We start from the raw sequence: 25,211 nt of genomic DNA, 5'->3' as shown, positions 1-25,211 counted from the left end.
ATGGATCCGGGCGCCGCGCTGCAGAGGCGGGCCGGGGGCGGCGGCGGCCTGGGCGCGGGCTCCCCGGCGCTGTCGGGCGGCCAGGCTCGCCGGAGGAAGCAGCCCCCCAGGCCGGCCGACTTCAAGCTGCAGGTCATCATCATCGGCTCCCGCGGCGTGGGCAAGACCAGCCTGATGGAGCGCTTCACAGACGATACCTTCTGCGAGGCCTGCAAGTCCACCGTGGGTAAGGGCGCCGGGGCTGGGCCGGACCCCGGCTGGGCCCCTCCGCCGCCGGCGCTGCCCTCCCGGGTGCCCAGCGCCCTACCGGCTTCGTTTCTCTTCGCGTTTGTGAGCCTTTCCCTCTCCAGCTGGGTGGCCTTGCATTCGGTGGATGGGCCTCTCGGTGAAATTTAGGGGGAGGGGCGGCCCCAGTGGAAGTCCCTCGATACTGTTCCTAAAGCCAGACCGAGGTTTTCGTGTAGTCTCCACGCAGACTTGTCCTTGGGGCCTCCGGGCCGTCCATTCTCCCCCGGCACGAACCCCTCACGCCCCTCCCACGTCCCTGATCCGAGCTGGTTATTGAACCAGCGTCCCCTCTCTCACCCCCCAAGGGCCGGTCATAAGACCAGGGTGATACATTGGTCCCGTCCAGCATTCAAGAACAGTGTGAGAATCTCTCCACGGAAACTCCTGGCCCTTCCATTACTCAGCCAAGAGAAAAGGTGATACGAGGTGGGAAGCAGTCGGGCAGTGTAGTGAAGTTGAAGCTGTGCGCCTGGCTAAATGGCCAAAGTGGGTCATCTTGAGCGAATTCCAGTGCTTACCCTCGCCTTGTGAGAACCAGGGCTTCTTTGCTAATTTTGAACTCACTTTTCTGATCCACTGAAATAATGAAGTTTGAAATTCCCTGCGGAGGATCTATGGAGAATATTAAGACTAAAACTGCACTAAATTTCTCGTTTTAACTGTCAATGCGGGTCAGAGGGACTTCAGCTGTACTTGGCCATGACCTCAGATAACCCTGAGGACTTGCTGAAATGGGGAGGAGTCCTCCAAAATCTCCTAGGTGGGTGAAGTACAGCAATAAAGTAAATGCAGTAACTCTCCAGGTCAGAAAGTATTTTGTCTTGAGGATCTAAAATTGAAACTGCAGAGGGGAAGTTTTTTTAATTGTCTTGAGGATCTAAAATTGAAACTGCAGAGGGGAAGTTTTTTTAAATTTTAGGGGACTTGGAATCGAGGTTTGTCAGGTTGGTGTGGGTAGTAGTTTTTTTCTGTGGAAAACCCGTTAAAGTTGTCAAAGCTAGGGGAACCACATAGATGAGGTAATTCTTCAAAGTAAAGGGCTGTCACCTTCAGTGATAGGCATTAAAGGATTTCCCCAAGGAGGTCCAAGAAACATTGAGTAGTATTTAAATGTGAAATAGAGAATGAAAAGTATCTTCCCGTGTACCTGTACACGGAATTTAGCATTATAACCAGCGGTAGCCAAGGCAGTACAATTTGGGGAAGAATCGTTTTTTAAATGTCATGTAACAGAACAATGCTACATTTTCAATGTCTAATTGGAAAATTAAACCCCCAAATTTCATACTGACTTTTTTGTTTCACCTTTGAGAAGTGTTTCCCTTGGTCCTTTTTTGGAATAGACTATTTGGGAAATACTTAGGCTCTCTGTACCCTTTGTTTTTAAAATGATGCCCTTGGGACCATGGTATTAAAATTGAGTAGCATAACCAAACCTGTTTTAAATATCCAGTCTTGGATCATATAAAGGATAGAGAGTTACTGAACGATCAAATGAGGTTTACATTGTTATTTTAGTACCTGATATAAATAGAGGTAAAAGCAATTTAGAAGTATCAGTATTTATGGCTGCACACTTCAAAATATATAAAAATGAGGGATAATATGATGGTACGGTGTGATAAAGAGAAATCAGCCCATGCAATGATAGGTGGATAAATGAGAGGTTGGGTGGGTGGAGGGGGGATTAGGAGATAGGCAAAGATGTGCTTTAGAGTGGGAAAGAGAAGAGGTGAAGAAGAGTTTTCTGAGCAGGGGCTAAGAGGTCAGTCGGGCAAAACTCCCCCCACTTCAGAGCCAACTGCAGGTGCAGGTTTTCACTTGTACTTCTGAATGACCAGCTGTAGATCAGAGATTCCCACAACCACCTCCTTAGGCTTGATTAATTTGCTAGAGCAGCTCACAGAACTCGGAGAAACCTCCTTCCTAGATTATCAGTTGATTATAAAAGGATCTAATTCAGGAACGGGTCCAGTGTTTCCACGGTCTCTGAGCATGACACTCTCCCCAGTATACCACCGTGTTCACCAGCCCCCAAGCTCTGAACCTGCCCTTTTGGATTTTATGGAGGCTTCATTATATAGGCATGGTTAAATCATTAACCATTCGTGATTGGGCTCAGTCTCCAGCCCCTTTATTCTCCTTGGGGTGGGGGACAAAAATTCACACCCTCTAATCACTTAGTTCTTCTGTTGACCAGCCCCCATCTTTTAGTGAGCTGGGGGCATTCCAAAAGTCACCTCATTAACATACTAAAAGACACCTTTATAATTTGCTCCCTAGAAAATTCCAATCACAGAATCCAATTCTGTGATTGGAATGGGGACAAAGGCCAAATTTTTATTTCTTAGTGTAAATCACAATCTCATGGCCACATTCTGGGAAAGACTCATTAGTAGACTTTAGGAATAAAGCTTCAAGACTTGACTGCCATCCTAAGGAGCATGGACTTTATCCCATAGCAGTTGGAGCTGGAAAGGCCTCTGAATATAGCGTTGGCATGGAGACAGTGAAACTTAATTTGGCAGTATTACATAGGATATTTATTTGGGAATGATGAAGAAACAGGAGGCAAGGAGACCAGGCAGTTTGGTTCTCTGTCCTCTTGGCAAACATAAATATATACACTTCACATATCTCCCACGCTGCTACCACTGTGGGGTTCCTTATGTCGTTGGGTTTTTGTCTTGCTCATTTTTGTTTCTTCCAAATATAGCCTATAGTTCTTGGCTCGCTAACTGTTTATTAATTGTGGGAAGTTCAGAGAAAGTTGATAACCTCTGGTCTAATCCAGAGTATGAAGACACTTCAAGAATGCTAACTAGCCCCCCTTCAATCTCTGCCTCTGAGTTGTTTTTTCCTTCTTACTATCAGATCATTTACTGAGCACCTACTGGGTGTGAGTACTATGCTACCCACTGGAGATTCAGTGGTAAACGGGACATGGCCTCTCTCCAGAAGTGGCTCAGAGCCTGTGGGGAACAGGTTGACCCATGTTGGTAAGAGCAGTGGTGGAGATGTGTACGGAACATTTGAAGAACGCAGTGGAAGGCCAGGCCCCTCCAATGCGGGCAGTAGGAAGAGGGCTTGTTGTCTGGGAGGCTAGCTCCTGACTGGAATGCTGTAGAGATAAATTCATTCTGCAGGTTCCTTTAGAAAAATGCTATTTAAATGTAATGTTGGGTGTGGTGTAGAATTGTGGTTGCCTCACCTGAATGCCTACTGGCTGAGCAGTTTAGCTCATGGCAAATTGTCCTTCTGAGGTAGTTTTTCAAGTTTCAGTAGTACAGTTGGATCCACATAGAGAAAGATTCACTTCCACAGTGGACTTTCCCTGTCTGGGCTTACAGATGTGTACTGCTCATGACAGCAGAGTCTGGAAAAGACCCCAGGCCCCACAGCATGGCAGGGAAGAGCCTGAGAATACGCCAACCCAGGTGGGTCACTAAAGTGACGGCCTCATGTAATTCAGAGATTAGAAGAGTGGCCCCAGTAAGTACCTTTTTACAGAGAGTCAGATTCACTTGAACTTTCTATAAAAGATTGTAGTGGAAATCCCAAGGGATTTGAGATAACTTATTTTGTAAAATTATAAATGAGCAAAATGTTGATTTTTTTTTTTTTTTGGTATTGTTTATCAAATCAAGTTGATTTGGTTTAAAACACACACAAAATTCACCAGGATATGAAAAGCTAAAGAGATTGTATTTACTTAAAAAAATTTAAGTAAAAATTTTTTTTAAAAGACTATTTACTAATTGACCTATTTAATGGAAACTGTCTAGGTGGAGTATTATTTTCAAGTGGGATTTTGTATGCACAGAATTGAATTAGCCTGCTATAACTAGCATAATTTGAGAGGTCCTTAAAAAAGTACAAGGCAGGCACGCCTGGCTGGCTCAGTTGGAAGAGTATGTGACTCTTGCTCTTGGGGTCATAAGTTTGAGCCCCACGTTGGGTGTACAGATTACTTAAATAAATAAACTTTAAAAAAGTACAGGAGCAGTTTTATGAAGTTTAAGAAATGGAAACAAATTAGTTCTATTGTAGAAGTTTACAACTATATAAGAAAACAAACCCATAAAATTTTATATTTCTCAGCCTTTGTTTTATTTTTGTGTAACTGTTGGAAGCTAGCTGTTAACTTTGAATTAAAATGATTTTACCACGTAGCATCCACCTTCACCCCCCCCCTCACCCGCACCGGCAGCATTGCATTCTAGAAAAAAACTGGAGTAAGAATGAGGAACCTGGGCTTTTCATTTAAGGCTCTGTCACTAACTAGCTTGTGACTTTGGTTAAGTACTTTACTTGTCTGCGCATACAAAATGTAACATTCTATTCACAGTAGCTCCTATTTATTGAGCACTTACTATATGCCAGCAGAAGGGACACTGTCTGATCCTCACAGCAATCCTGGAATTTATTCCCATTTTACAGAGGAGGAAGCAAAGATTCAGAGAGGTAAGCACCTTACCCTCTGTGGCACCCTGGTCAGGGCCAGGACTACAAGTGAGTTTTTTGTTTGTTTCTTCGCTTGCTCTGAGATTTAAAGTTACTTTGCTGTGTGAAAATTCTGTGGCTCAGAATCAACCACCACAGAGTCCTTCAAGACTTAATGGAATCTGGTCACCCTGCAGGCCTGTGAAGATAGTGAAGTCGTTGATCTATGGTATTACTGAAATTGACTTTCTTTAACAGTGCCACTATCATCACTTGTCACTTGCCCTGGATTTTAAAATATGCTCTAAGAATTGGATTTCTTACCTAAATATCAGTCATTCAAACATCTTCAGCCTTTTGCATATTTATTAAAATTTTCCAAAATTTTATATGTATGAATAGAGGAAAAGTAGGAGTAAGGCAGTCTAGACCAGAATTCTGATTTTCCTGGGTGGTAAGATTTCCCCCAGGGGGGGCGGAAGCCAACCTGGGATTGCCAGTTTTGTTTTGCCAACTAAAGACATTTTTTGAAAATCTGCTATCGCCAGATTTTCAAAAAAAGGAAGAGGGAAAAAAGATGAAGTAGACCAAAAAAAAATTAGGAGAGACATACTATCAGAATTAAAAAGTTCTCTGAATTTAGTTCTGAGGACCTTACCATTCTTCATTTTCCTCATTGTGCATCAGTGCATTAGACTCCACAAGCTGGCCCCGGAGAGTAACTGGTCGTAGGTGATGGTGCTTCTCTCAGAGCCCAGATTAAGCCAAGGGTGCACTGAGGGTCCCTGCTTCCTGGGCAGGAAACAGCGGTACAGGTGGGGAACCGTATTTTAGCAGGAAAGAGGTGAATGCTAATCCCCTGCAGAAACAGCTTTCTGCGGGTCTGGCCTTGAGTGTTAGGGGACATGCTGGATGAAATGCAGCCCACGAGGGTCTGGTCAGCTTTACCTGGAAGCAGGGGAAGCTGACTGCTTGTGCTTCGTTCTGGAAACAGGTCGGACATTTTTGCCGGACAACCCAGAATGAGCATCTAATACTGGATTAAAATTCTAAGTTGTGTATTTTATTTTGCTCTTGTTTGCTCATATGCAGTCTTCCACGCCATGGCTGATCTGCCTAAGTGTTTTCAGTTAAAAGAGAATCAGGGAGAGTCGTCCAGAATTCCCACCCCTAGAGCCCAATACCGAGCCTCTTCGGTGCTGTCTCACTCCCCTGCCAAAATGATGTAACACGATGACTCAGGGAGAAGTGAGTATGAAAGGAACAGATGCAGACGGTTAACATTTCGTTTTTATACCAGCAGATGCTGTGCATTGTCATTAGCTTGATTTATTTAATGAACTTGGTGCAAAGGGGTAGGCTTGTGCAGAGCACGTCCCTTCTTGTGGAATAGTTAGCTTTCAAAGAAAGTATGGAAATTTGGTTGCCGTCTGGTTGATTAAGTTGAATAAAAATCTATTTAAAGACCTGGCTTAAGTGCATTCAGCCTTTCTCTCACTATGCTGCATGGAAGAAGAAAGGTTTCATTATGCATGATGGAGATTCAGGTTCTTAGAGATTGCCTCTCTCCCTCTAGCCCATGGAATCTGCCAGGAACAATCTGCTAGCAGATCTTAGAACTGGTTTCAGAAGGCAGAGTAGGCTCCTTTGAGAATTGCTAAGTCCAAATTATTCTCCAGCCTTAAGTGCCAGGTATGTTTTTCTAATTAAGCATTTGTTGGCATGTGTAAAGAAAATGTAGCTTTGAATAGTGTAGTCAGTCAGCAGGTATTAGGCTAGAGGCTGTATTTATGTAAGACTGTTCTGCTAGCCATTTTGTAGGGCGCAAAGCTAGTGCCTCCTTACCTGGCTTGTCCTTTTTAGAAGGGTAAGGGAGGGAGTCATGGAGATAGCCACGATAAAATGTTAGAGAAGAGGTAAAATGCTATGTTGCTGTACTTGAACAGAGGAAGAAATTGATTATTTTCCTTTTGTCCTTTGATTGTATGTCTTTGACATTTGGAAAACCAAAACTACAGGACCTAAAATAGTGCCCTTGATTGAATGTGATTATGTTTTTTTCAGAAACTCCTTATCCTTTAAAACCAGAAAACACAATGCCGGCTTAACAGAACACTATATTCCATCCAAAGCCTTCCCCCCATCTCATCCCCCCGCCCCCTGAATCTGACAGCCTCCACTGTTTGGTTTGTAATGCCTTCTTAGTTTACAAAACCAAACAAAAGCCTGCAACTCCACCTCAGGCAGGTTTATGGTGGAAGTAGCTGATGAATAAAATTCTAGTTTTCCCACCTTAATTAGGTAGGATTCAGGACCCCGTGAGCCTGAGCCGGGACCCAGGTGAAGGGACAGGCCTCTGTGGAGAGCTTTGGTATTCACATGCCTTCTCTCCCTCCTCAGGCCCACTGCACCAGAACCTTGGGCCTAGTTGACTGTTAATGAATCACACTTACAGTCTTTCACTTTTAATTTTCACTTCTCTTTAGAAGTGAAAAGCACTCCACCTTCTCCTTGGCCACTACTACTTCTAGAGATGCTCCTCCGTCCCCTACCCCAATGGTATGATAGGTGGAAGGATTGGATTTGAAAGGTGGATGCAGGGTCCCGGGTGGGAGTCCCCCCTCTGCCACAAGCAGTGTGTCTTTAAATGAGCAACTTAATTTCAGTTTCCTCATTCACGGAAAGAAATAGGTAGGACTTACATGCTTTTCTTATCTCCTGGTATAGGAGTAAATGGGGATGGAATATCTTGGGTACCTGGCCTGAAAGAGGCAATTATAAACATCAGTTATGTTCCCTTCTCCTAATTTATACCCTAGATGCAAAACCTCTGAAACACTCCAAAAATGAATCTTTATCCTTTAGAGATAACATACTGAAATATGTCGGTGAATATGAAAACCAAAATGTAGGGGTACCTGGATGGCTCAGTCGGTTGAGCATCTGACTACTGGTTTCTGCTCAGATCATGATCTCAGTGTCATGGGATCAAGCCCGGCGTGGGGCTCCCTGCTTTGTATGGAGCCTACTTAAGGTTCTCTCCCTCTCCCTCTGCCCCTGCCTGCCCCTATGCATGCTCTCTCTCTAAAATAAATAAACACATCTTAAAAAAAATGTAAACACATGACCCAGGTGAAATGCAAAATACATTTGACAGTCTGCATTTTTATGGACCCAATCTGAGTAATAGTCAAGTTAATGTTTTTTTGCATATGAAGAAAATACTACTGATACACTGTTGATCATCTGAGGTTTTGGGTTTTTTTCCCTAGATTCTCCTCCCCTCCCTCAATATTCTCTTCCTCTTATGACAAGCAAGTTAATTCTGCCTTTTCAGAGAGGGTTCTGTCTGTAACCGGGGAGCAGGGGAAGGCTTGCTGGTACAGGAACGGTCTGTCCAAGGCAGCCAGCAAGCCTCACTCTTACTTTTTAAAAACATTTCCCTAGCAATGCAAAACTAATATATCTAAAGATATGTTTATACCTTCCAGCTGTGCCCTCCTCTTCTTATCCTTAGAGGAGGCTGCACAGTGAAGTGGGGGTATTGTAGCCTGGAGCCACCCACCAGGTTCAAATCGGTGCCCTAATACTTACCTGCTTGGTGACTCTGGGCAGCTACTAGCCCCTCTGACGTCAGTGTTCTCATCTGTAGAATGGGGACAACAGCATCTCATAAAATATATCCTCATAAAATTGTTAATTCACTGTAGTGAATTAGTAGACATAAAGCCCTTAGAATAGGGGCGCCTGGGTGGCTCAGTCGTTAAGTATCTGCCTTCGGCTTAGGTCATGATCCCACGGTCCTGGGATTGAGCCCCGCTTCGGGCTCCCTGCTCAGTGGGGAACCTGCTTCTCCCTCTCCCACTCCCTCTGCTTGTGTTCCCTCTCTTGCTGTGTCTCTTCAAATAAATAAATAAAATCTTAAAAAAAAAAAAAAAAAAACCCTAGAATAGTACCGAAGCATAGTAAACAGCATAAAAGAGTTCTTAATCTATTAGGAAGGGAACAAACCCCTTCCTGTGAAAGTCTTTCCTAAGGGTATATACTTCGAGAAAATGCAGCCGCCTGCCCGTTCTGACGGGCTCTCTGAGGCACACACACTCACTTCCCTCCCTGTTTCTCCTTTGAAGTCAGTCACCTCAGATTCTCCCTGCCTCATGCAGTTCGTGGTACTCCTGCGTTTGTCCAGTGAAGTGCAAGGCTCCCTCTTTGTGCCGTGTGTGTCCGGGACGGGGAGACCCTGGCCGGCCTTTATTTGCTGGAGTGGAGGCATGTCCAGCTTGGCATGAAAGAGGCAGGTCTTACAGGATGGAGACTTCATGTCCTCGGGCCTGATGAGCATTTTTAATGTCATACCATCATTTTACTATTTTAATAATAGTACCAACTGCCGAATATTTTACAGTCATAGCACTTGGTTTCTATTGTGTTGAATCCTTTTCTTCACGTGGTGCTTTCCTGTGGGGACTTAACGTTGTACTCTCTTCTGGTAGGTGGCATTTGGGCAGAATACTGGCTCCACGGTTGGGTGACTTGTTTTCCGATGTTAAATTTAACTCTCTCTATGTGACTTTGACGCCTTTCTTAATTTATTTTCTCACTCTCAACTCCATGAAAACACCGGAAATCCTCTCCCTTAGTAGAAATATCACATCCAAAATTGGATGACACTATATAAAATCTTTATCCTTGGAAGAAAAGCCACTGTATAAACTTAAGATAGTTATTTTAAAAGTGGCAGTAACATCACAACCACTGTTTGAATGGAGACAAATTTAATTTCAAAGTCTGAAATCTTTCAACCTCCTAAAAGTGTTAAGTAAAATAAAATCAGATCTTGGGGGTGTGGGGGGGACGTGGGCAAAGGAGTAAAAGGGGAGAAGTCCGTTCGGCTGTCATTGTAAGTGTGGATCATGGTGTTATTTTTGCTTTTATTTGTTTAGCTTTTTGCTGGAATGTGAAGAAAGAAGCTTCTGTTTGTTTTTGCATTTTCATTTTTGTAGCTTCTTATGGCCTGGCAGAAAGAAATATGGTAATGTTTTAGAAATGTTTTGCCTTAAGGGGAACTTAGAAATCTTACCAGCACTAATTATGCCAATTCTTTATGCTATTGCTAAGATTTATGAAAGACAAATACAAAGAAGGCCAAGTGCAAAGTTAAGCTTTGTTCTTTAACAGCTCAATTAGGGTGGTTCTGGGCCATTTACAGAACATTTCATACCTTGCCTTTTATTCCATGCATATGACTTTTATTATAACAAGTTTCCATTGTGGGCGGTGTTATAAATTTGACTCTAGGTCCTGCCACTCAGCTAGCACATGAGATGACCTTAAAGCAAATCCCCTTGCCCACTCTCCACCTTGGTGTCTCCCTCTGTAAAACGAGGATAATAATGCCCACTTCATTGGGCCGCTACAGGATCCCATGTCAGCAGAGAGGGTTTGACAGATGCCCACCATCATTGTTATTAAAGAAAAGTAAGATGAAGAAGACATGGTGACTCAAATAGAACCATCTGTGCTCATTGATAAAGGAATTATAGCCCTATGAATTGTGTCCTTTCTGAATAAAATATTTTTAGAAAGACTTCTGTAGCATTTGTAAGCTTAAAGAAAGGTAAGCTCCTACTGCAAGAATAATTCACTTAGTGAACCACTTCCCATCTAAGTGACTGAAGCAACTATTACCATAATAATCTCCTGGGATGAGTGCATGGAGGGAGAGGGTATGAGCATATTAGGACTGCCCCATCCTTTAAGGATTTACCATCAACAATTGGAATTGTAGGAGAAATGAAATACTCTGTTTCTAGGGTGACTGTGTGCTGGGCACCAGACAGAATGTCTGCTTTTCCTTCCTACTAAGGTGTTTTGTGTGAGTTTTGTTGTCTTGTTTTGTTTTTACTAATTAGTCCTCCTGAATTTCCTTAATTTTTCCAAAAAGAGTCAGCATTTCTCCTTATGTGTCCAGCATCTGTTGAAGAGGACGTGGCTTTCATTGATGAGATTTATCAAGTTGCTGTTGTGTGCCAGACAGTGTCCTAGGCTGTGGGGAGTCAGAGATGACGGTGTCCTCAGGGAGGCACCACACAACAAAGAAGGAATGATGTGAGAAGGGATAGGAGAGAGTTCAGGTCCAAGAACAGAGTGCACAGATAGGACTGTGGGGCAGGCAGAAGGGTTCAGATGCGGAATCACCTGGGACATAAAAGGTTTCTGGACAGACAAGGAGGTTCTCTAAGAAGAGAGAACAGTAAGGAAAGGCACTTCTTTGCCAACTGCATGGGCTGTTGATTTAGGTCAGTATGACAGCCCTTTGAGGGCAGAGACTGTCCCCATCAACTGATGGTGGGGCTGACTGCTTCCCCTGGTCGTCAGGTTACCTGTAGGAAACTGGGTTTTCAACAAGGGCCGGAGATGGAGATGCCGCTCTTTTTGCCCCTTACCTGTTCATAAACATTGGTCCTAGCAGCTCCTCAGGGCCAACTCTGTGCTAACTTTATGAATCCACTGAATATTTGAGGCTATTGAGGACTTTCTACCTTCTCTATGAAGAATCATTAAAACTTTTATGACGTGCAAATTCTTAAAATGAGAGATGTTTTACTTCATGTAAGAAGGTTTTTAGAAACATTTAGTTGTATACTTTGATACAAGCCATAAGTTGGAGTAAGTTTCCAGTTGTTACAAGCTACTGAGTGGTGGTTAAATGGGGTAAAGGATACTGAGTTCAAGAGAGAGGGCTATTTTAATGGGCTCTTTTCTTTATGGGGTTTTAGATTTAGCCACTGGCTATTTTTCTGTTGTTAGTGAAGTTGTCATTAATCTCACTAAAACTAGACAGTCACTGTCGGTTCATCTTTGTTTTGTTTTCCTATCAAATTAGTAATGTATTTACCGTCACATGGTGATAACATTACCATTTATTCCCTGATTTTGAACACCAACACCTTTAGCTTTTACTTTTATTCATTAAACTTTGTGGTTACAAGGATTGTTTGTAAAAGTTGCATAAGTTGTTCAAGTACGTTGAAGAAGAGTGACATATTCAGGCTCAGAATAATTCTTGAGAGAAAACAGCCTAATCAAAACAAAAATTGCTGGCACTGGCTGTTTCAGGGGATTCTTTTAGTTGACCTGAAGCAGAGCTCACAAAAGAGGTATCATCTGCCTACTTAATAAAGTAGCATCTACTTGATAAAGTAGCGGCTAAAAGTTACAGCCCCCTTAGCTGAACAACAAAACAAAACCTCAAAGTAACCGGAAACAAAGTAGAATAGTGGTCAAGGCAAAAATATGAATTTGATTTGTAGTTTGCCATCACAGAGGAACACGGTAAGGCCCTAACTGTAGCTAATATCAGCAGGATGGGTGTTCTGTCTTTAAGCTGTGCCAGTTTAAAATCAGAACATAACAAATGTCTCCAGGCTGTTCTTTGTGCCTTGTAGAATATCACTTTAAATTATGTTCTTCCCTGTGGTTGAGTCATTCAGGAACTCTGAGGATATTGGTAGTCCACAAACATGCTTCCTGTTTCAAGGCTGGTTAGAGTGTCATTTGAGTTTGAAGAACAAATCGGTTCCAGAACTGAAAGTGAAATGGAATTAACCAGCTTTCGCTCAGTGACATTTGAAATTATGGCTGGTGTAAGAAATTAAGAATTAAAACGTCCAGTATTCCCTAGCTTTGTTCTCTTGTGACAGTTTATATTCCTGCAATTTCTCTTTATTGTACAGACCAAGAGCTGGTCTCCCCCCGCCCCTGGGTTGTAAACATGTCTTTCTGTATTGCATTGGTGTCTGTAGTATGTTACTAATTATAAAAGTCAGTCACATGTCTTTTGCGTCACCTCAAGAACATCATCTGACTTTGTGGTGCTGCATCAGATCTCTGAGATGGAGAGCCTGGGAGGGGGTCCTTATCCGCTGTGCGGCTGCAGAGCACTCACTGGCCCATGCGGGCCCCTGCCCCGTAGAGGCCTTTCAGCATGGCGACCCTGGATCCTAAGAAGCAGGCAGGAAGTGTTTCCTGTAGGGGAATGTTTCTAACTCTCAAATTCAGTTGGCATCCCTTTGGTTTGTTTTTCTTAGTTGCGGAAATGGTGTAAAAAACATTGTTTTGAAATCTACAAATTTTCTATAACTGAGACCCATATCAGGTAACATATACAAATGAAAATTTGGGTTAAAAAATTACCTGAAGCTTTAAGGGCTTAATTAGGAAAGGACAGTGAGTGATACATGATGGTTTTGCTCATTGTTAAAATGAATAAAAATTAAAATTGGATATGTTAGCCTGTATAAGTTTTTTAAAATAATTTCTGTTGCACGCTAATTGACAATGTAATAAAGAAGTCATGTTTATATATTAACTAAATTTTTTGTGAATGCTGCAGAATTTAATACAATGATTTCTAAATTCAGACTAAGGCTATTTGAAATCAAGATTGTTTCCAGCATTTCCCCTAAGAATTTTCCCCAATATATCATTCTTTTAAAAACATTCAGTTGTTAATGTAATTACCAAATGCAATTTTTAAATGGCTTTTATGCTGAACTTGTATTACATTACATTACATATTACATTTAGCAAATGCTACGTAGGTAGTTTGGGGTAAAACATCGCGTAGGTTGACTTCGTACAGTTCTTTATGGACGTGTAGACTGAGCGTCACAGGCATTGGTGGACTGCTTTTCCTTTTGGGATTTAGTGACATCAGGTTTTTTGTTTTTCTGATAATGATACAAAATGTACAAATAGGATTCTTTTTATGGCAAAATGCATCTTTATTTTTTGTTCACTTTCATTTGTTTTATTTGCAGGTGTTGACTTTAAAATCAAAACTGTAGAGCTAAGAGGAAAGAAAATCAGATTACAGATCTGGTAAGTGGGGGATCTGCCCCCAGTAACCGCCGTGTGTGTTCACAGTCCGTACGCCTGTCTAATAAAATTAACTGTCCAAGCTGGCTTGCCTCTCCTACTTTTCCTCTCCTTTGCTCATCTTTAAATAAAATGAACAGTGAGAAAATTTAGAAAAGTCTACTGATTTCATCCTCCATTTGCACATGGGGAGTGGTGAAAGAAGAATGTTACTTTAATAATAGCTAATTTGGAGCCTTGTTGCCTTTTTTCCAATCATTTGACATAATAGCCAAATTGTCATCACTAAGATGATTGCTCAAATGCTTTGTCTTCACGTTTTTAAAGTGATTTTGTTTGATAGTATGCAAAAAAAAAAAAAAAAAAAAAAAAAGGGCAGCACATTCCCGACCAGATCTATGCAGTTTCAAGGCAGATCACTCACCCCCAGTTCGGGGGCTTCCCGGGGTGGCATAGCGGGAGCACCGCGGTGGGATGCGCATGCTCCCGCTGGCCACGGGGCTCATGCTGCGTGACGTGAGCCCCACCTGTGCCAGCTGGGAATGAATCCAGAGCCGCTCTCTGAGGAGAAGCCCCGTTCTCACATCATTGCGAATGAGCAGCTAAACCAGCCTGTCGTAGCTGTCTGGCGCGAGGAGCTTTCCGTGGGCTCCCAGCAGCCTGCAGGCGGCCCTAGGAATCCCACCTGCGGGGTGCGGAGCCGATCTGGTGGTGGCTTCCACGTGGCACCGCTGAGGGGCTCCGAGAATGCCCTTTTGTTGGTAACATCCCAGCTGCCGTGTACTCAGCCTACTAACTCCTCTGCAGGTCCACCTCAGCTCTGAGTGTTTGTCCACCGTGTGTGTGTTTGCTTTCATCTGCGTTACTTGCTCCTCATCTGTGGCATCATCGGTCACCTAGTGCTTGAGTGTTAGTGCCATGCCTTCATTCTTCACCCGCGCCCCTGTGTGGGCACGGCTGCAGCGAGCCGGCATTGCTGCCTCCCGGAGGTGTCTGAGGTAATGTCTTCTTTTGGTCACCTGCTGCTATATAACCCACTGTAAAGATGGTTTGAGGGCTTGAGGGTTTGGGGGTTTTGGCTTTTGGTTTGATTATGAAACATAAACAGTCTTGTCTAAATACTTAATGACAAAAAAATGGGTATTTTTTATTTTATTAGCCCTTTTTTGGAAAGTCCGCAAACTTTGGTACATTGCGGCCCATTTTTTGAACTCTGGAAGTGACAAGGGAGTACCTTTCACATGAGCTGGTGTTTCTGATTGTCAGCTCTCCAAAGACCATCTTTAGAAGGATCATGGGGGTTGTTCATCTCTACCTAGCACCTGTGGGTGAGATCCTTTGTGAAGGGGATTACTGAACAGAGGGTGATCGAGCACACATTAGACTGTCTGTGGAGCTTGCTTAGTGAATGACAGCAGTGTCTAGGTGATGACATCATAGCCTGGCTAAGCAGACATACCTTAGTGACTGTATTCATACTTCAGTTTTCATCTCAGGCAGTAGTAATCAGACCTATAAAAAGTATGTCCAGATGTCCTGTGGCTCCCTGGAACTCAGCCCACGAAGGCTGTCTGTGCCAGTGACATTGGATATTTCTGGAATCTCAGGACAGTGCCTGTGAGTCTATCTGAGAGGGCCTCCCCTGTGAGTCCCACCCTGTGGGGAAAAGTATGCTGGTGCACAGGACACTCCACAACCGCGTCTCTCTTGGATGTAAATGCACTCCCCAGCGTAAGTCCTCTGCTTCTCCTTGACTGTTGCGAAGAATACAACTGAGGAAAGAAAACGAGATTCAGTGACTGTATTGAAAGGTTGATTACAGGTTTTCCACCAGAAACATCCCAGTGATTCGGTGAGAAAGGAGCACTTAAGTTTTCCCAAAGGGGTTTTCGGCAGTGGATATCACGTCCACAAAATGCCCACCACTTGTTAATCACACAATACTCCAAAGTAAGATTGTTGTCATCCGAAGGGTTTTGTGTAGAGGGTTAAACATCTCCTTCATTATTTTTATGCAGTGGATAGAAAGGAAGTATGGGGGTGGAGGCTCCCTACTTAAAGTAATTCACGACTCATTTCAGAGTTAGAAGCCGCGCTCATGCTGTTGCTGTAGTCTGCTTTGTTGCAAGCACGCTGTCACCACTTTGCTGTCAGAGTTGAGGGCCCAGAAAGAGCCAGTATAGTTGGAGAGGGCTCTTCAAAGAGCCTCAGTAGCCTTGCTCTGCTAAGAATAGCTGTGCTCTGATTTTCTAGAATGTTAGTCCACGGACATTCCCAGGTGGTTTTCACAGAGATCTGATTAGAAGAAATGCATTTTTTTTCTTGGTGATTTCTGTATATAGCTAATCTGCGGAAATACTAACCAGAGGTTCCTAAAAGTTTAAGGTACCAAAAGCTCCAGATGGCATTGTCACACTTCTATGCTACATTTTATATTATTGCCACATTTTTCAGTCCCTTGATTATCTGTGGTCGGAAAAAAGGACCATTTTCTCATCTCTGTACTTAAAAGCGTTTCTTCATGTATGTGTATAAGACCTTTATGTAAGTGTAGCTAAAATAAAGTGTGTCAGCTAGAATATAGCTTCATGAATTGACATTCAGATGCTGTCCTGAAGATTAAACACAGGGAGTTAACATGCATCATATAGGGACCCCTTCGTCCCGTCCACCACACCAGTCTTCCCTATGGGGGAAGTTTTACGGTTTTAGCCAGCATTCTTATGTCGACATCGGGCTCATTTTTCATTCTCTGCTTGGAAGAAGTGGGACATTTCATATACAGAAATTGGCTCCTGCCCTGCAAATTAATAATTATATCTTTAAGTGGATATATTAAATACAAGTAAGAATCTTTGAGTTTTCAAAGCATGGTCTTATTACGAAACTGGGGAAACAGAATTGCAGGAATTTTTCAGTTTGCACCAAAAAGCAGAGAGAGAAATAATCACCTCATATTCTAGCCGCAGCAAATGACAATTTAGCTGACATTAATACACTGCAGATCTCGAGAAATCAGCTCTTTATCATGACAGTGAAAACTCGGGTTTATGGAGATAAAGAGAGGAAATATTAGGATTCTGCATCTTCACAGAAAGAAGCACGATCAGTGCATTGGTGTCGTCTTAGCAGCTAATTTTTGAGAAGTAGGAACTTGGGTGGGACTTTTATGGTACTGGTGCATAGGAGATCTGTCATAAATACTCACCGAACTGGGTCTGCATTTCATTTCCCTGTTCTTTGACCATATGTGGTAGCAGATAATTTAGTAGGGGAAACAAGTTAAGCAAAGGAGCTCCAGAGGAATAGAAAGAGAATAGTCTCTCAAAGGAAGATGTTTTTCTACCTCAAGCTTTCAGAGCTAGACACAAAAAGTTGGAATTTAAGGAATGACCTTAAGTAAGAGTGGCAAATTGATTGTTTCCTCATTGGGGTTTTTGTAAACTGGACTTACTGGCTCATTTATTTGTATTAGAATGATTGCCTCAGATTTTGCATCTTGAGGTCTGTCTGCTCTGTGTCTGAGTGAAAGCCAACAGAGACAGTTAATTTCTTAATGTTTTTAAGATTCCTCACTGTGTCACCCAGGCAACAGGTGTGTTTAACTTTATGAGAAATGCCCTTTATTCTCTCTGTTCTTCAACTGTTGGCTTTTTTATTATTTATTTTTTATTCTAGAAATCTGTACAACATTGTGCCTATACATAACATTATTTTACACCCAAAACCCTGTTAAAAAAGAGTAGGTTTCATGTCAGGTCTTCTTACCACAATAAATAAAAGCATTTAAAATTAGGGGCACCTGGGTGGCTCAGTCGGTTAAGTGGCTGCCCTCAGCTCAGGTCATGATCCCAGGGTCCTGGGATCAAGTCTCGAATCGGGCTCCCTGCTCAGTGGGGAGCCTACTTCTTCCTCTGACCCTCTCCCCTCTCATGCTGTTTCTCTCTCTCTCTCAAATAAATAAATAAAATCTCTAAATTAATTATTTAAAAAACCGTTAACCTCTAATTTCACTGTTTTTGAGCTCCCAGTGTCTAGATTCTAATTCTTTGTGTGCAGAAATTGTCAGTTGAGTTACACTAAGTAGTCAGATTAAAGTTGCTTAGAATAAAAGCTTATTCTAGGGCGCCTGGGTGGCTCAGTTGGTTAAGCGACTGCCTTCGGCTCAGGTCATGATCCTGGAGTCCCAGGATCCAGTCCCACATCAGGCTCCCTGCTCAGCAGGGAGTCTGCTTCTCCCTCTGACCCTCTCCCCTCTCATGCTTGCGCTCTCTATCTCATTCTCTCTCTCAAATAAATAAATCTTTAAAAAAAAAACTTATTCTATTAAATTGTTAAAGATTGTGCTAACCAAAGATTTCACAGTAGAAAAAGATGTAGTTTTCTTGACTTTTTAAAGAAATGAGATACTGTTTCTTAACAGTATCCAAACAACACAGCATATTTTTTAAAACATTAAAAATATTTGATCAGCTCCTAATTCGATCAAGCCATAACTTGTGATAGACTGGGAAACCATGCTCTGAAAGATTTAACTCTTTATTGATTCAAAAGCATTAATTGTAGGGGCGCCGGGGTGGCTCAGTTGGTTAAGCATCCGACTCTTGATTTTGGCTCAGGTCATGATCTTAGGGTCCTGGGATCGAGCCCAGCGTCAAGCTCCACACGCTGGACAAGGAACCTGCTTAAGATTCTCTGTCTCCCTCTCCCTCTGCCCCTCCCCCCTCAAAAAAAAAAAAGGATTAATTATACCCCTGTATGCCTAGGATTCCAGAAATAATTTTATTCATTGATTCCTTGTGTAAATGGTATCTGAATCTGTTCCTTCTCACTAACCTTGAAGGTGCAGTGCCCATCAGTGTGGTCTTTAAGGTTTTTTAAGAATCTTGAAGAATTCAGTCCCCATCTGTCCTATTCCATTTTCCAGTTTTTTGGCATTTCTAGGTCAAAAAATAAAGTTTATTTTGCCTTGAAGTGGCATCCGCTCCCACATTTTAAGCATGTAAACTTTTGTTCAGCACCTGCTTATTGACAGCCTGCTATGGGCCAGGCACCCTGCTGGACCCTGGTGGACAGAAACAGACCAGCCGTGGCCCTCTTGGGCCTTCCAGTCAGAAGCCTCAAGGCATTCTTACATCCTCTGGAACAAAGCAAATGGCTTTGCTTTATGTGAAAATGAATTTGCCAGCAAGCTTTTTTGTTTATTTGGCATAACAATGCCATCGCTAATGTGAACTAATTTGGTGGCAAGACCAGTCTAAATGAAGCTGTAAATTACAACACCTCTTGCCTAAGGGAAGGGTATTTTAGGGATACTGCCCCACAGAGTGCACCTCCTTGGAAGTAGTCTTTGATCAGATGCATTTGGGAAAAGCTGCCTGTTCTCTCCACCTCTCGGAAACCCACATGCTCTCATTTTGGGAGGCCTTGAATGGCCTTGCAGTGAAGAAACCTATTTTCACTGCATTGCCCCCTGGCAATGTTACTGCAGGACCCACCTGTCTCACGTGGCCTCCGGGGGTATGCTGTGAATTTGGGTTCTTTGGGAAGAGCTAAATTACATTATCTTTAGAGGAATTTGTCTCCAGGGCTTCTTTGTCTCCAGGTCAGAAGCCCTGCTCCGTTGAGCTCATTCATAAATACACGATGGTTTTCAGCAGTTTCTTGGCTTATTAGCTGGAGAAAATAATGTCTCAGCCAGATGCTGTACACTATTAGTAAGCTTACATCATTCTTCATGTTGAAATGATCGACTTAAGCCTGGAGAATATTCTGGCTTTTTTTTTTTTTAAGATTTTATTTATTCATTTGAGACACAGAGATACAGAGAGAAAGAGCATGAGCAGGGGGAGAGGGAGAGGGAGAAGCAGGCTCCCCGCTGAGCCAGGAGCCTTATGTGGGGCTTGATCCCAAGACCCCGGGATCATGACCCAAGCCGAAGTCAGACGCTTAACCATCTGAGCCACCCAGGCACCCCCAACTTCCGGCTTTTAAAGTAGCAGTCAGACAATAATGAACTTTACCGCATTTGGAAACCTATTTGGTATCTTCTCCCTGCCCCCTTTGACCCCTTTTCTATTTTAGAAGGATTAAGAAAATAAGACTGGATTTACAGTACTTTTCATTAGCCAGCAACTCTTGGTCATCTTCTCAACAAAATCAGATGTAACCATTGATGTTGGTTAAAAGGGAGTTTGAAGGGGTTGTGCCTGGCTGGCTCAGTTGGTAGAACATGCAACTCTTGATCTTGGGGTTGTGAGTTCAAGCCCCACATGGGGCATAGAGATTACTTTCTAAAAAAAAAAGTTTGCACAGGATTTTACACTTTCCATCATTTTACACATGGTTTTCTTATTTTCAAAATTTTGGTTTGAGAGAAATTGGGACTGTTTTTGTCTGAAAGTAACTCAGAAAAACGACCTCCCCCCCCCCCCACTAATACTGATGCATATGCATGGATAGGACTAGAACCCCCTGTAGGGGGCTGGGTGGGGCCTCCACTCCTCTCCGTGTTGGAAGGTGGAGTTGCTCCCTCTGGTTACTGTTTGGGAGCTGATTGTTGCTGCTGTTTCATAGGGACACAGCAGGTCAGGAGAGATTCAACAGCATTACCTCAGCTTATTACAGAAGTGCCAAGGGGATCATACTAGTATATGACATCACTAAGAAGGAGACTTTTGATGATTTGCCAAAATGGATGAAGATGATTGATAAGGTAAGTTGTGTTTTCCTGTGAGAACCTGGATTAATCCTGTAGACCAAAAAGCCATGGCCTCAAGCCTCAGGGCCCCGTGAAGTACTCACTTTGTGGATCTCCTGAGGTCTTGAGATCTAACGCTCTCCCCGCTTTTATACTTTTGCTCTTTACCTTTTTGTGAATAAGTGCTCTCATTGCTCCAGCACTTCCCATGCTTGTTCTGCAGCAGCCTCGATGGTGGGCGCTGTTCTGCTACCATATTCCACACACACAAGGAGACTGAGACTTTTGAGTAACTTGGCCAAGGTCACACCATTCAGGTGCCTTTTGCTGCAGCCTGTCTCAAGTCATTGTTTAGAATACACAGAATTAAATGAGTTATTCAAGAGAGTTTAGTCTTTTTGAGGAGAGATCCTACTGTGGCTACATTTTTTTTTTTAAACTTAGAAATGTAGCTTAACTTTTTTCCTGATTATAAGATTAATAATATCTTGTCATGATAGAAAATTTGGAAAATCAATAACAAAAGTAAAATTAAAAATGTATACTTTTGCTGTTCTGAAGAACCAAATTCAATCCATAGTCCATGTAGTTTTAGAGCCTGCCTGCTTCACTGAGTGTTCTGTCATGCCAGCCTTCTTGTGTCATGTGAATGTTCTTCTAAAGCATGGGTGGTTTGGGTTTTTTTTTAATGGCTGCATTCTTTTTAGGTACCTTAACTTACTTCATTCTCCATCTATTTTGTTGGACTTTCTTCAGTGGATGACCATCTTAAGTATAGGGCTTTGCCGGTGATGTAATTCATTTGCTTTAGTATAGATTCTTAGAAATTATTGGTGAAAGGCCCAGAATGTTGTGGGTTCATAACGCATGTTACCGCATCGCTCTCCAAAGCCCTGAGCCCCGTGAGGACTGTCTCAGACCCCACCTGAGTCAGTCCTGCCTGGGCTAGGGCCGATGCTGAGATGTGCGGAGTGGATGAACACACAGTGATCACAAAGCAACAGAGTGGTTTACGTTTCCTGTCAGGATATGACAGTGCCCACCTTTGATATGCAGCTTCTTTTAAAATTCCACAGTATGCTTCAGAAGATGCAGAACTTCTCTTAGTTGGAAATAAGTTGGACTGTGAAACTGACCGAGAAATCACCAGGCAGCAAGGTGAAAAGGTGAGAGAAATGGGGAGCAGAAGGGATGTCACTGTCCACATACTGTGCAGTCCACCATTGTGAGACTTTTTTAATTATGAAATAATTATAGAGTCACATGCTTCTCATTTGTTTGGATTTAAAGGAGCAGGAAGTTTTAAAAAGCATTTCAAAATGGAGTGGGGGAGCGTCCACATCAGTATATCAGCATATACCGCATTATTCTCTAACCCGAAATTCCCTACAGAGAAATGTGTTTTAAGCCGTAAAATTGCTTCCATGATTTGCTCTGGAGTATTGTAACCTTCCGTGGAGAATCTGTGATATTCACGTTATAAATGTCAGATGCATTACAATTTTGGGAAAGTTGAACTTCCCGACCCGCACGTCACCTTGGGGATTTTGTTTCGTGTTGTCACTTACTCACCATGCCATGGTTTGCCCCATGTGCCTACTTACCACGTAGGGGTTTGCCGCACACATGAACTCTGTGTTTGAGCCTACATGGGGCTTCACAAACCTGGCCCACCCCTCCCTTCGAGCAGGAGCCCAAATGCTGTGATTCCCTCAGTCACAGGCCCGCTGGCCACCTGCTCCACCAGGTAGCACCCCCACAGAAAACATGAATCTGTGTTCTTAGTTCGCACAGCAGATAACCGGGATGCGGTTCTGTGAAGCGAGTGCCAAGGACAACTTCAACGTGGACGAGATATTTCTGAAGCTTGTTGATGACATTCTGAAAAAGGTAAAATAATGATACCAGGCAAATATGTGAAAACCCGTTGTTCACTTTATGATGTTTTGGTTGAGAATGTTTTACTTAGAAAGTGGGCAGGGTACTTACTCAGAGGTGAACCAGGTGAGGTGGCTGCCGTGGCCAGAAGCCTCCGCTGTGGCGGCCTCCTTGTCTGCCCAGGGCCTCTCCATGTCCAGTGTTGGTGTCCAGTAGATGTGCTGAGCCCTGAAGATGGTTTGGTGAAGTGACTGGAGCAGGTATAACCACCGACCATGTTTATTTGACATTTGCTTTTGTTCTTTTCCCATTTTCCCACAAGAATTAAGATAAATACAGGTGGTGGGGACCTCGTGGAGCATGCAGGTGTTCTCATTGACGAGGGAGCCCCTGGGCCCTGCTTCGCCCTCAGTGCGGTGCTCCCCGATGGGGCCTGGTTCCCTTCCCCAGGCCTTTCCGTGATGCTAAGTTGCAGGAAAATTGCTGGACAGCTTTGTTGAACAGCAGTTTCTTCAAGCGTCTGTAGGCTTAAATTCAAAGGGTTTTTTTATTTTATTTATTTTTTTTTAAAGATTTTATTTATTTATTTGACAGAGACACAGCGAGAGAGGGACACAAGCAGAGGGAGTGGGAGAGGGAGAAGCAGGCTTCTCGCTGAGCAGGGAGCCCGATGCGGGGCTCGATCCCAGGACCCTGGGATCATGACCTGAGCTGAAGGCAGATGCTTAAGAACTGAGCCACCCAGGCGGTCTTATTAAAAAGTTTTTTTTTTAATAAGACCTTTCCTTAAGTTTATGTTATTACTACATATAATCTAATTCATTACTACATATAATCTGCTAATTCAAACAATTCAGAAGCTTCTAATAAAATGATCCTTTATATAATTGCTAAGTTATTTCTTCCCTTAGTGATGCTATTACCCCTGAGAATGCAGAACCATTTTTCCCCCCTGTATTAATGCATTAAATTTCCATTATTACTAGGTTCTGTGAAAATACATGTTAATGAGATAGATCCATCTGGTTTCTTTTACCATAGGATATGATGCACACTTGGCTGGTGTTTTGTGTTTTGTGGAATCTGGTTTTCATTGTTCTGGCTTAATGTTTGAACATCTAATTAAACGTTGATGATTGGAAATCTTTATGTAAAAATACTTTGCTCATATATAACTGTGTTACCTGCAGAGCACTTCCATATACATTGCATGGTTAAATGTATGTGTTTTTTTTTCCTTTATCCTTAAGATGCCTCTGGATATTTTAAGGAATGAGTTGTCCAATAGCATCCTCTCATTACAACCGGAACCTGAGATCCCACCAGAACTGCCTCCACCAAGACCACACGTTCGATGCTGTTGATTTGCTACTTTGGAGACAAAGTGGAAATGATTCCTGGAAAGGGGAAAATGTTCTCTTCTGCACTACAATCATTTTGACAATTTCCTTTCGCACTTTGTAATCCAAGTCAGAGCTATACACTAACTTGTAAATATGCAAATATGCAATCCTGGGTAAGTTTTGGTTATAAATTACATATTTCCCTCCAAATTATTATATTTCATTCATTATCCCAGCATCTAGTGTACATACACTGGGAAACATAGTACTTCTAATATGAAGAATGGGAGAAATGAAAGGTATAATGTTTCTTGAAATAAATAATGTAATTGTCCTCGTTAATTATATTATGAGGACAGAAGATATTCTGATAAGAAGAAAGTGGTGCTTTGCTTACTGTTTTAAAGAAAATTTGTAAAACTAAAGACTCTTTGGGAAAAAAAGATAAAGCTATCATAAAGTGCTTTTTCTCTATTTACAAGACATTTCCCCCAGCCGTAGCATCTCTGAAGTATGGGAGTATTTTCTGCCACAAAGCAAAGCTCCGTTCATAGCTGTCTTTGAAGGGTATTTATTAATGTTATGTCATGGTAGAGTACTACTAGGTAGAGAGTAGGGGTTTGACTTGGTCCTGAGGCTGCAGAATCTCTCTCATGGTTTCCTAATGGACATACCCTGTGCTTTTAAGAACTACAAAGATTCAGTAAAGAAAGAAGTGTTTTTGAAACTATATAAGATTTTAAAACAACGCTGCTGTCCTAAACAAATCCTGTTTAAAGGAATTTTAAAGAGATACATTTTACTATATCAAAGAACATACATGTATTTACCTAAACATACTATACCTTTGTAATGATAAAACTTCTCCCCTTTATGGTGAAGCTTATTCCTATTAAGCCTAGACTGTGTTCTTTTTTTTTTTTTTTTTTGGTCTGATAATGAATTTGTGAACTCTATCTTTGGTATATCTTTTATTAAACTGCACTGTTTTGTTTAGTCCAGGTAAATAAGTAATTATGTATTTGAATAACGGCGTGTCTTGAGTGTCGTGATATGAAAAGCATTGTGGTCTTTCTACACTAATGAAGTGCAAATAAAATTTTGTATTTATGAATGACAGTAGAGTTGCCACATTTATTTGTGTAATTACAAATTGTACATCTGACAGTATTTTTCAGAAACTCTGCATCTTACTTAATCTTTTGAGCATTTTAGATAAGAAAAATACAGCATCCTCCACTATGGAAAACAGCCAGGCTGCTTCTCAAAAGGTTAAACAGAACTACAGTATGACCCAGAAATCCCGCCTGGAGGTACATACCAAAATAAAAATAGAAAGCACGGACCCAAACAGATACTCATATACCGGTGTTCAGAGCATCATTCACAATAGCCGGAAGGGGAAACACACCAGCTGTCCATCAACAGATCAGTGGGTAAACCGAAGTGGTCTGTGCGTACAGTGGAGTATTATTCAACCTTAGAGGAAGTTCTGACCCCATGCCACAACGTGGACTAACCCGGAGGACATTCTGCTAAATGCAGTAAGCCAAGCACAAACGACGAGATTCCAATTATATGAGGGACCTAGGGTAGTCCAATTCATAGACAAAGTGGAATGGTGGTTGTCAGGGGCTGGGAGTAGGGGCAATTTTAGTTTGGGAAGATGAAAAAGTGCT

At 42.4% G+C, this 25,211-nt stretch overlaps 1 protein-coding gene across 2 annotated transcripts; it reads left to right on the top strand.

Moving 5' to 3' along the window:
* RAB12 (RAB12, member RAS oncogene family) lies at positions 1–24,651 on the top strand. 2 transcript variants are annotated; one of them, XM_027575529.1, is made up of 6 exons: positions 1–226; positions 13,554–13,614; positions 20,188–20,326; positions 21,388–21,477; positions 22,097–22,201; positions 23,440–24,651. In XM_027575529.1, the coding sequence occupies exons 1-6, from the start codon at positions 1–3 to the stop codon at positions 23,551–23,553; spliced, it is 735 nt and encodes a 244-aa protein (XP_027431330.1). In that variant the 3' UTR covers positions 23,554–24,651. The 2 variants fall into 2 exon arrangements, with proteins under 2 accessions (XP_027431330.1, XP_027431331.1); XM_027575530.2 differs by lacking the exon at positions 1–226 and adding an exon at positions 1,956–4,752 and having other exon boundaries at positions 23,440–24,592.
* Positions 24,652–25,211: the final 560 nt, after the last annotated feature.

This window comes from Zalophus californianus, chromosome 14 (genome assembly GCF_009762305.2).
Source record: "Zalophus californianus isolate mZalCal1 chromosome 14, mZalCal1.pri.v2, whole genome shotgun sequence".
Taxonomy (NCBI): Eukaryota; Metazoa; Chordata; class Mammalia; order Carnivora; family Otariidae; genus Zalophus; species Zalophus californianus.
This window is presented reverse-complemented; position numbering and strand designations above follow the sequence as displayed.

What these genes read in the sequence shown, in the direction of transcription:
- RAB12 (XM_027575529.1), top strand. Translation starts at nt 1, where the DNA reads ATGGATCCGGGCGCCGCGCTGCAGAGGCGGGCCGGGGGCGGCGGCGGC. An exon ending in GGCCTGCAAGTCCACCGTGG is followed by an intron (nt 227 to 13,553) that starts GTAAGGGCGCCG and finishes TTTTATTTGCAG; the next exon opens with GTGTTGACTTTAAAATCAAA. An exon ending in GGATGAAGATGATTGATAAG is followed by an intron (nt 20,327 to 21,387) that starts GTAAGTTGTGTT and finishes AAAATTCCACAG; the next exon opens with TATGCTTCAGAAGATGCAGA.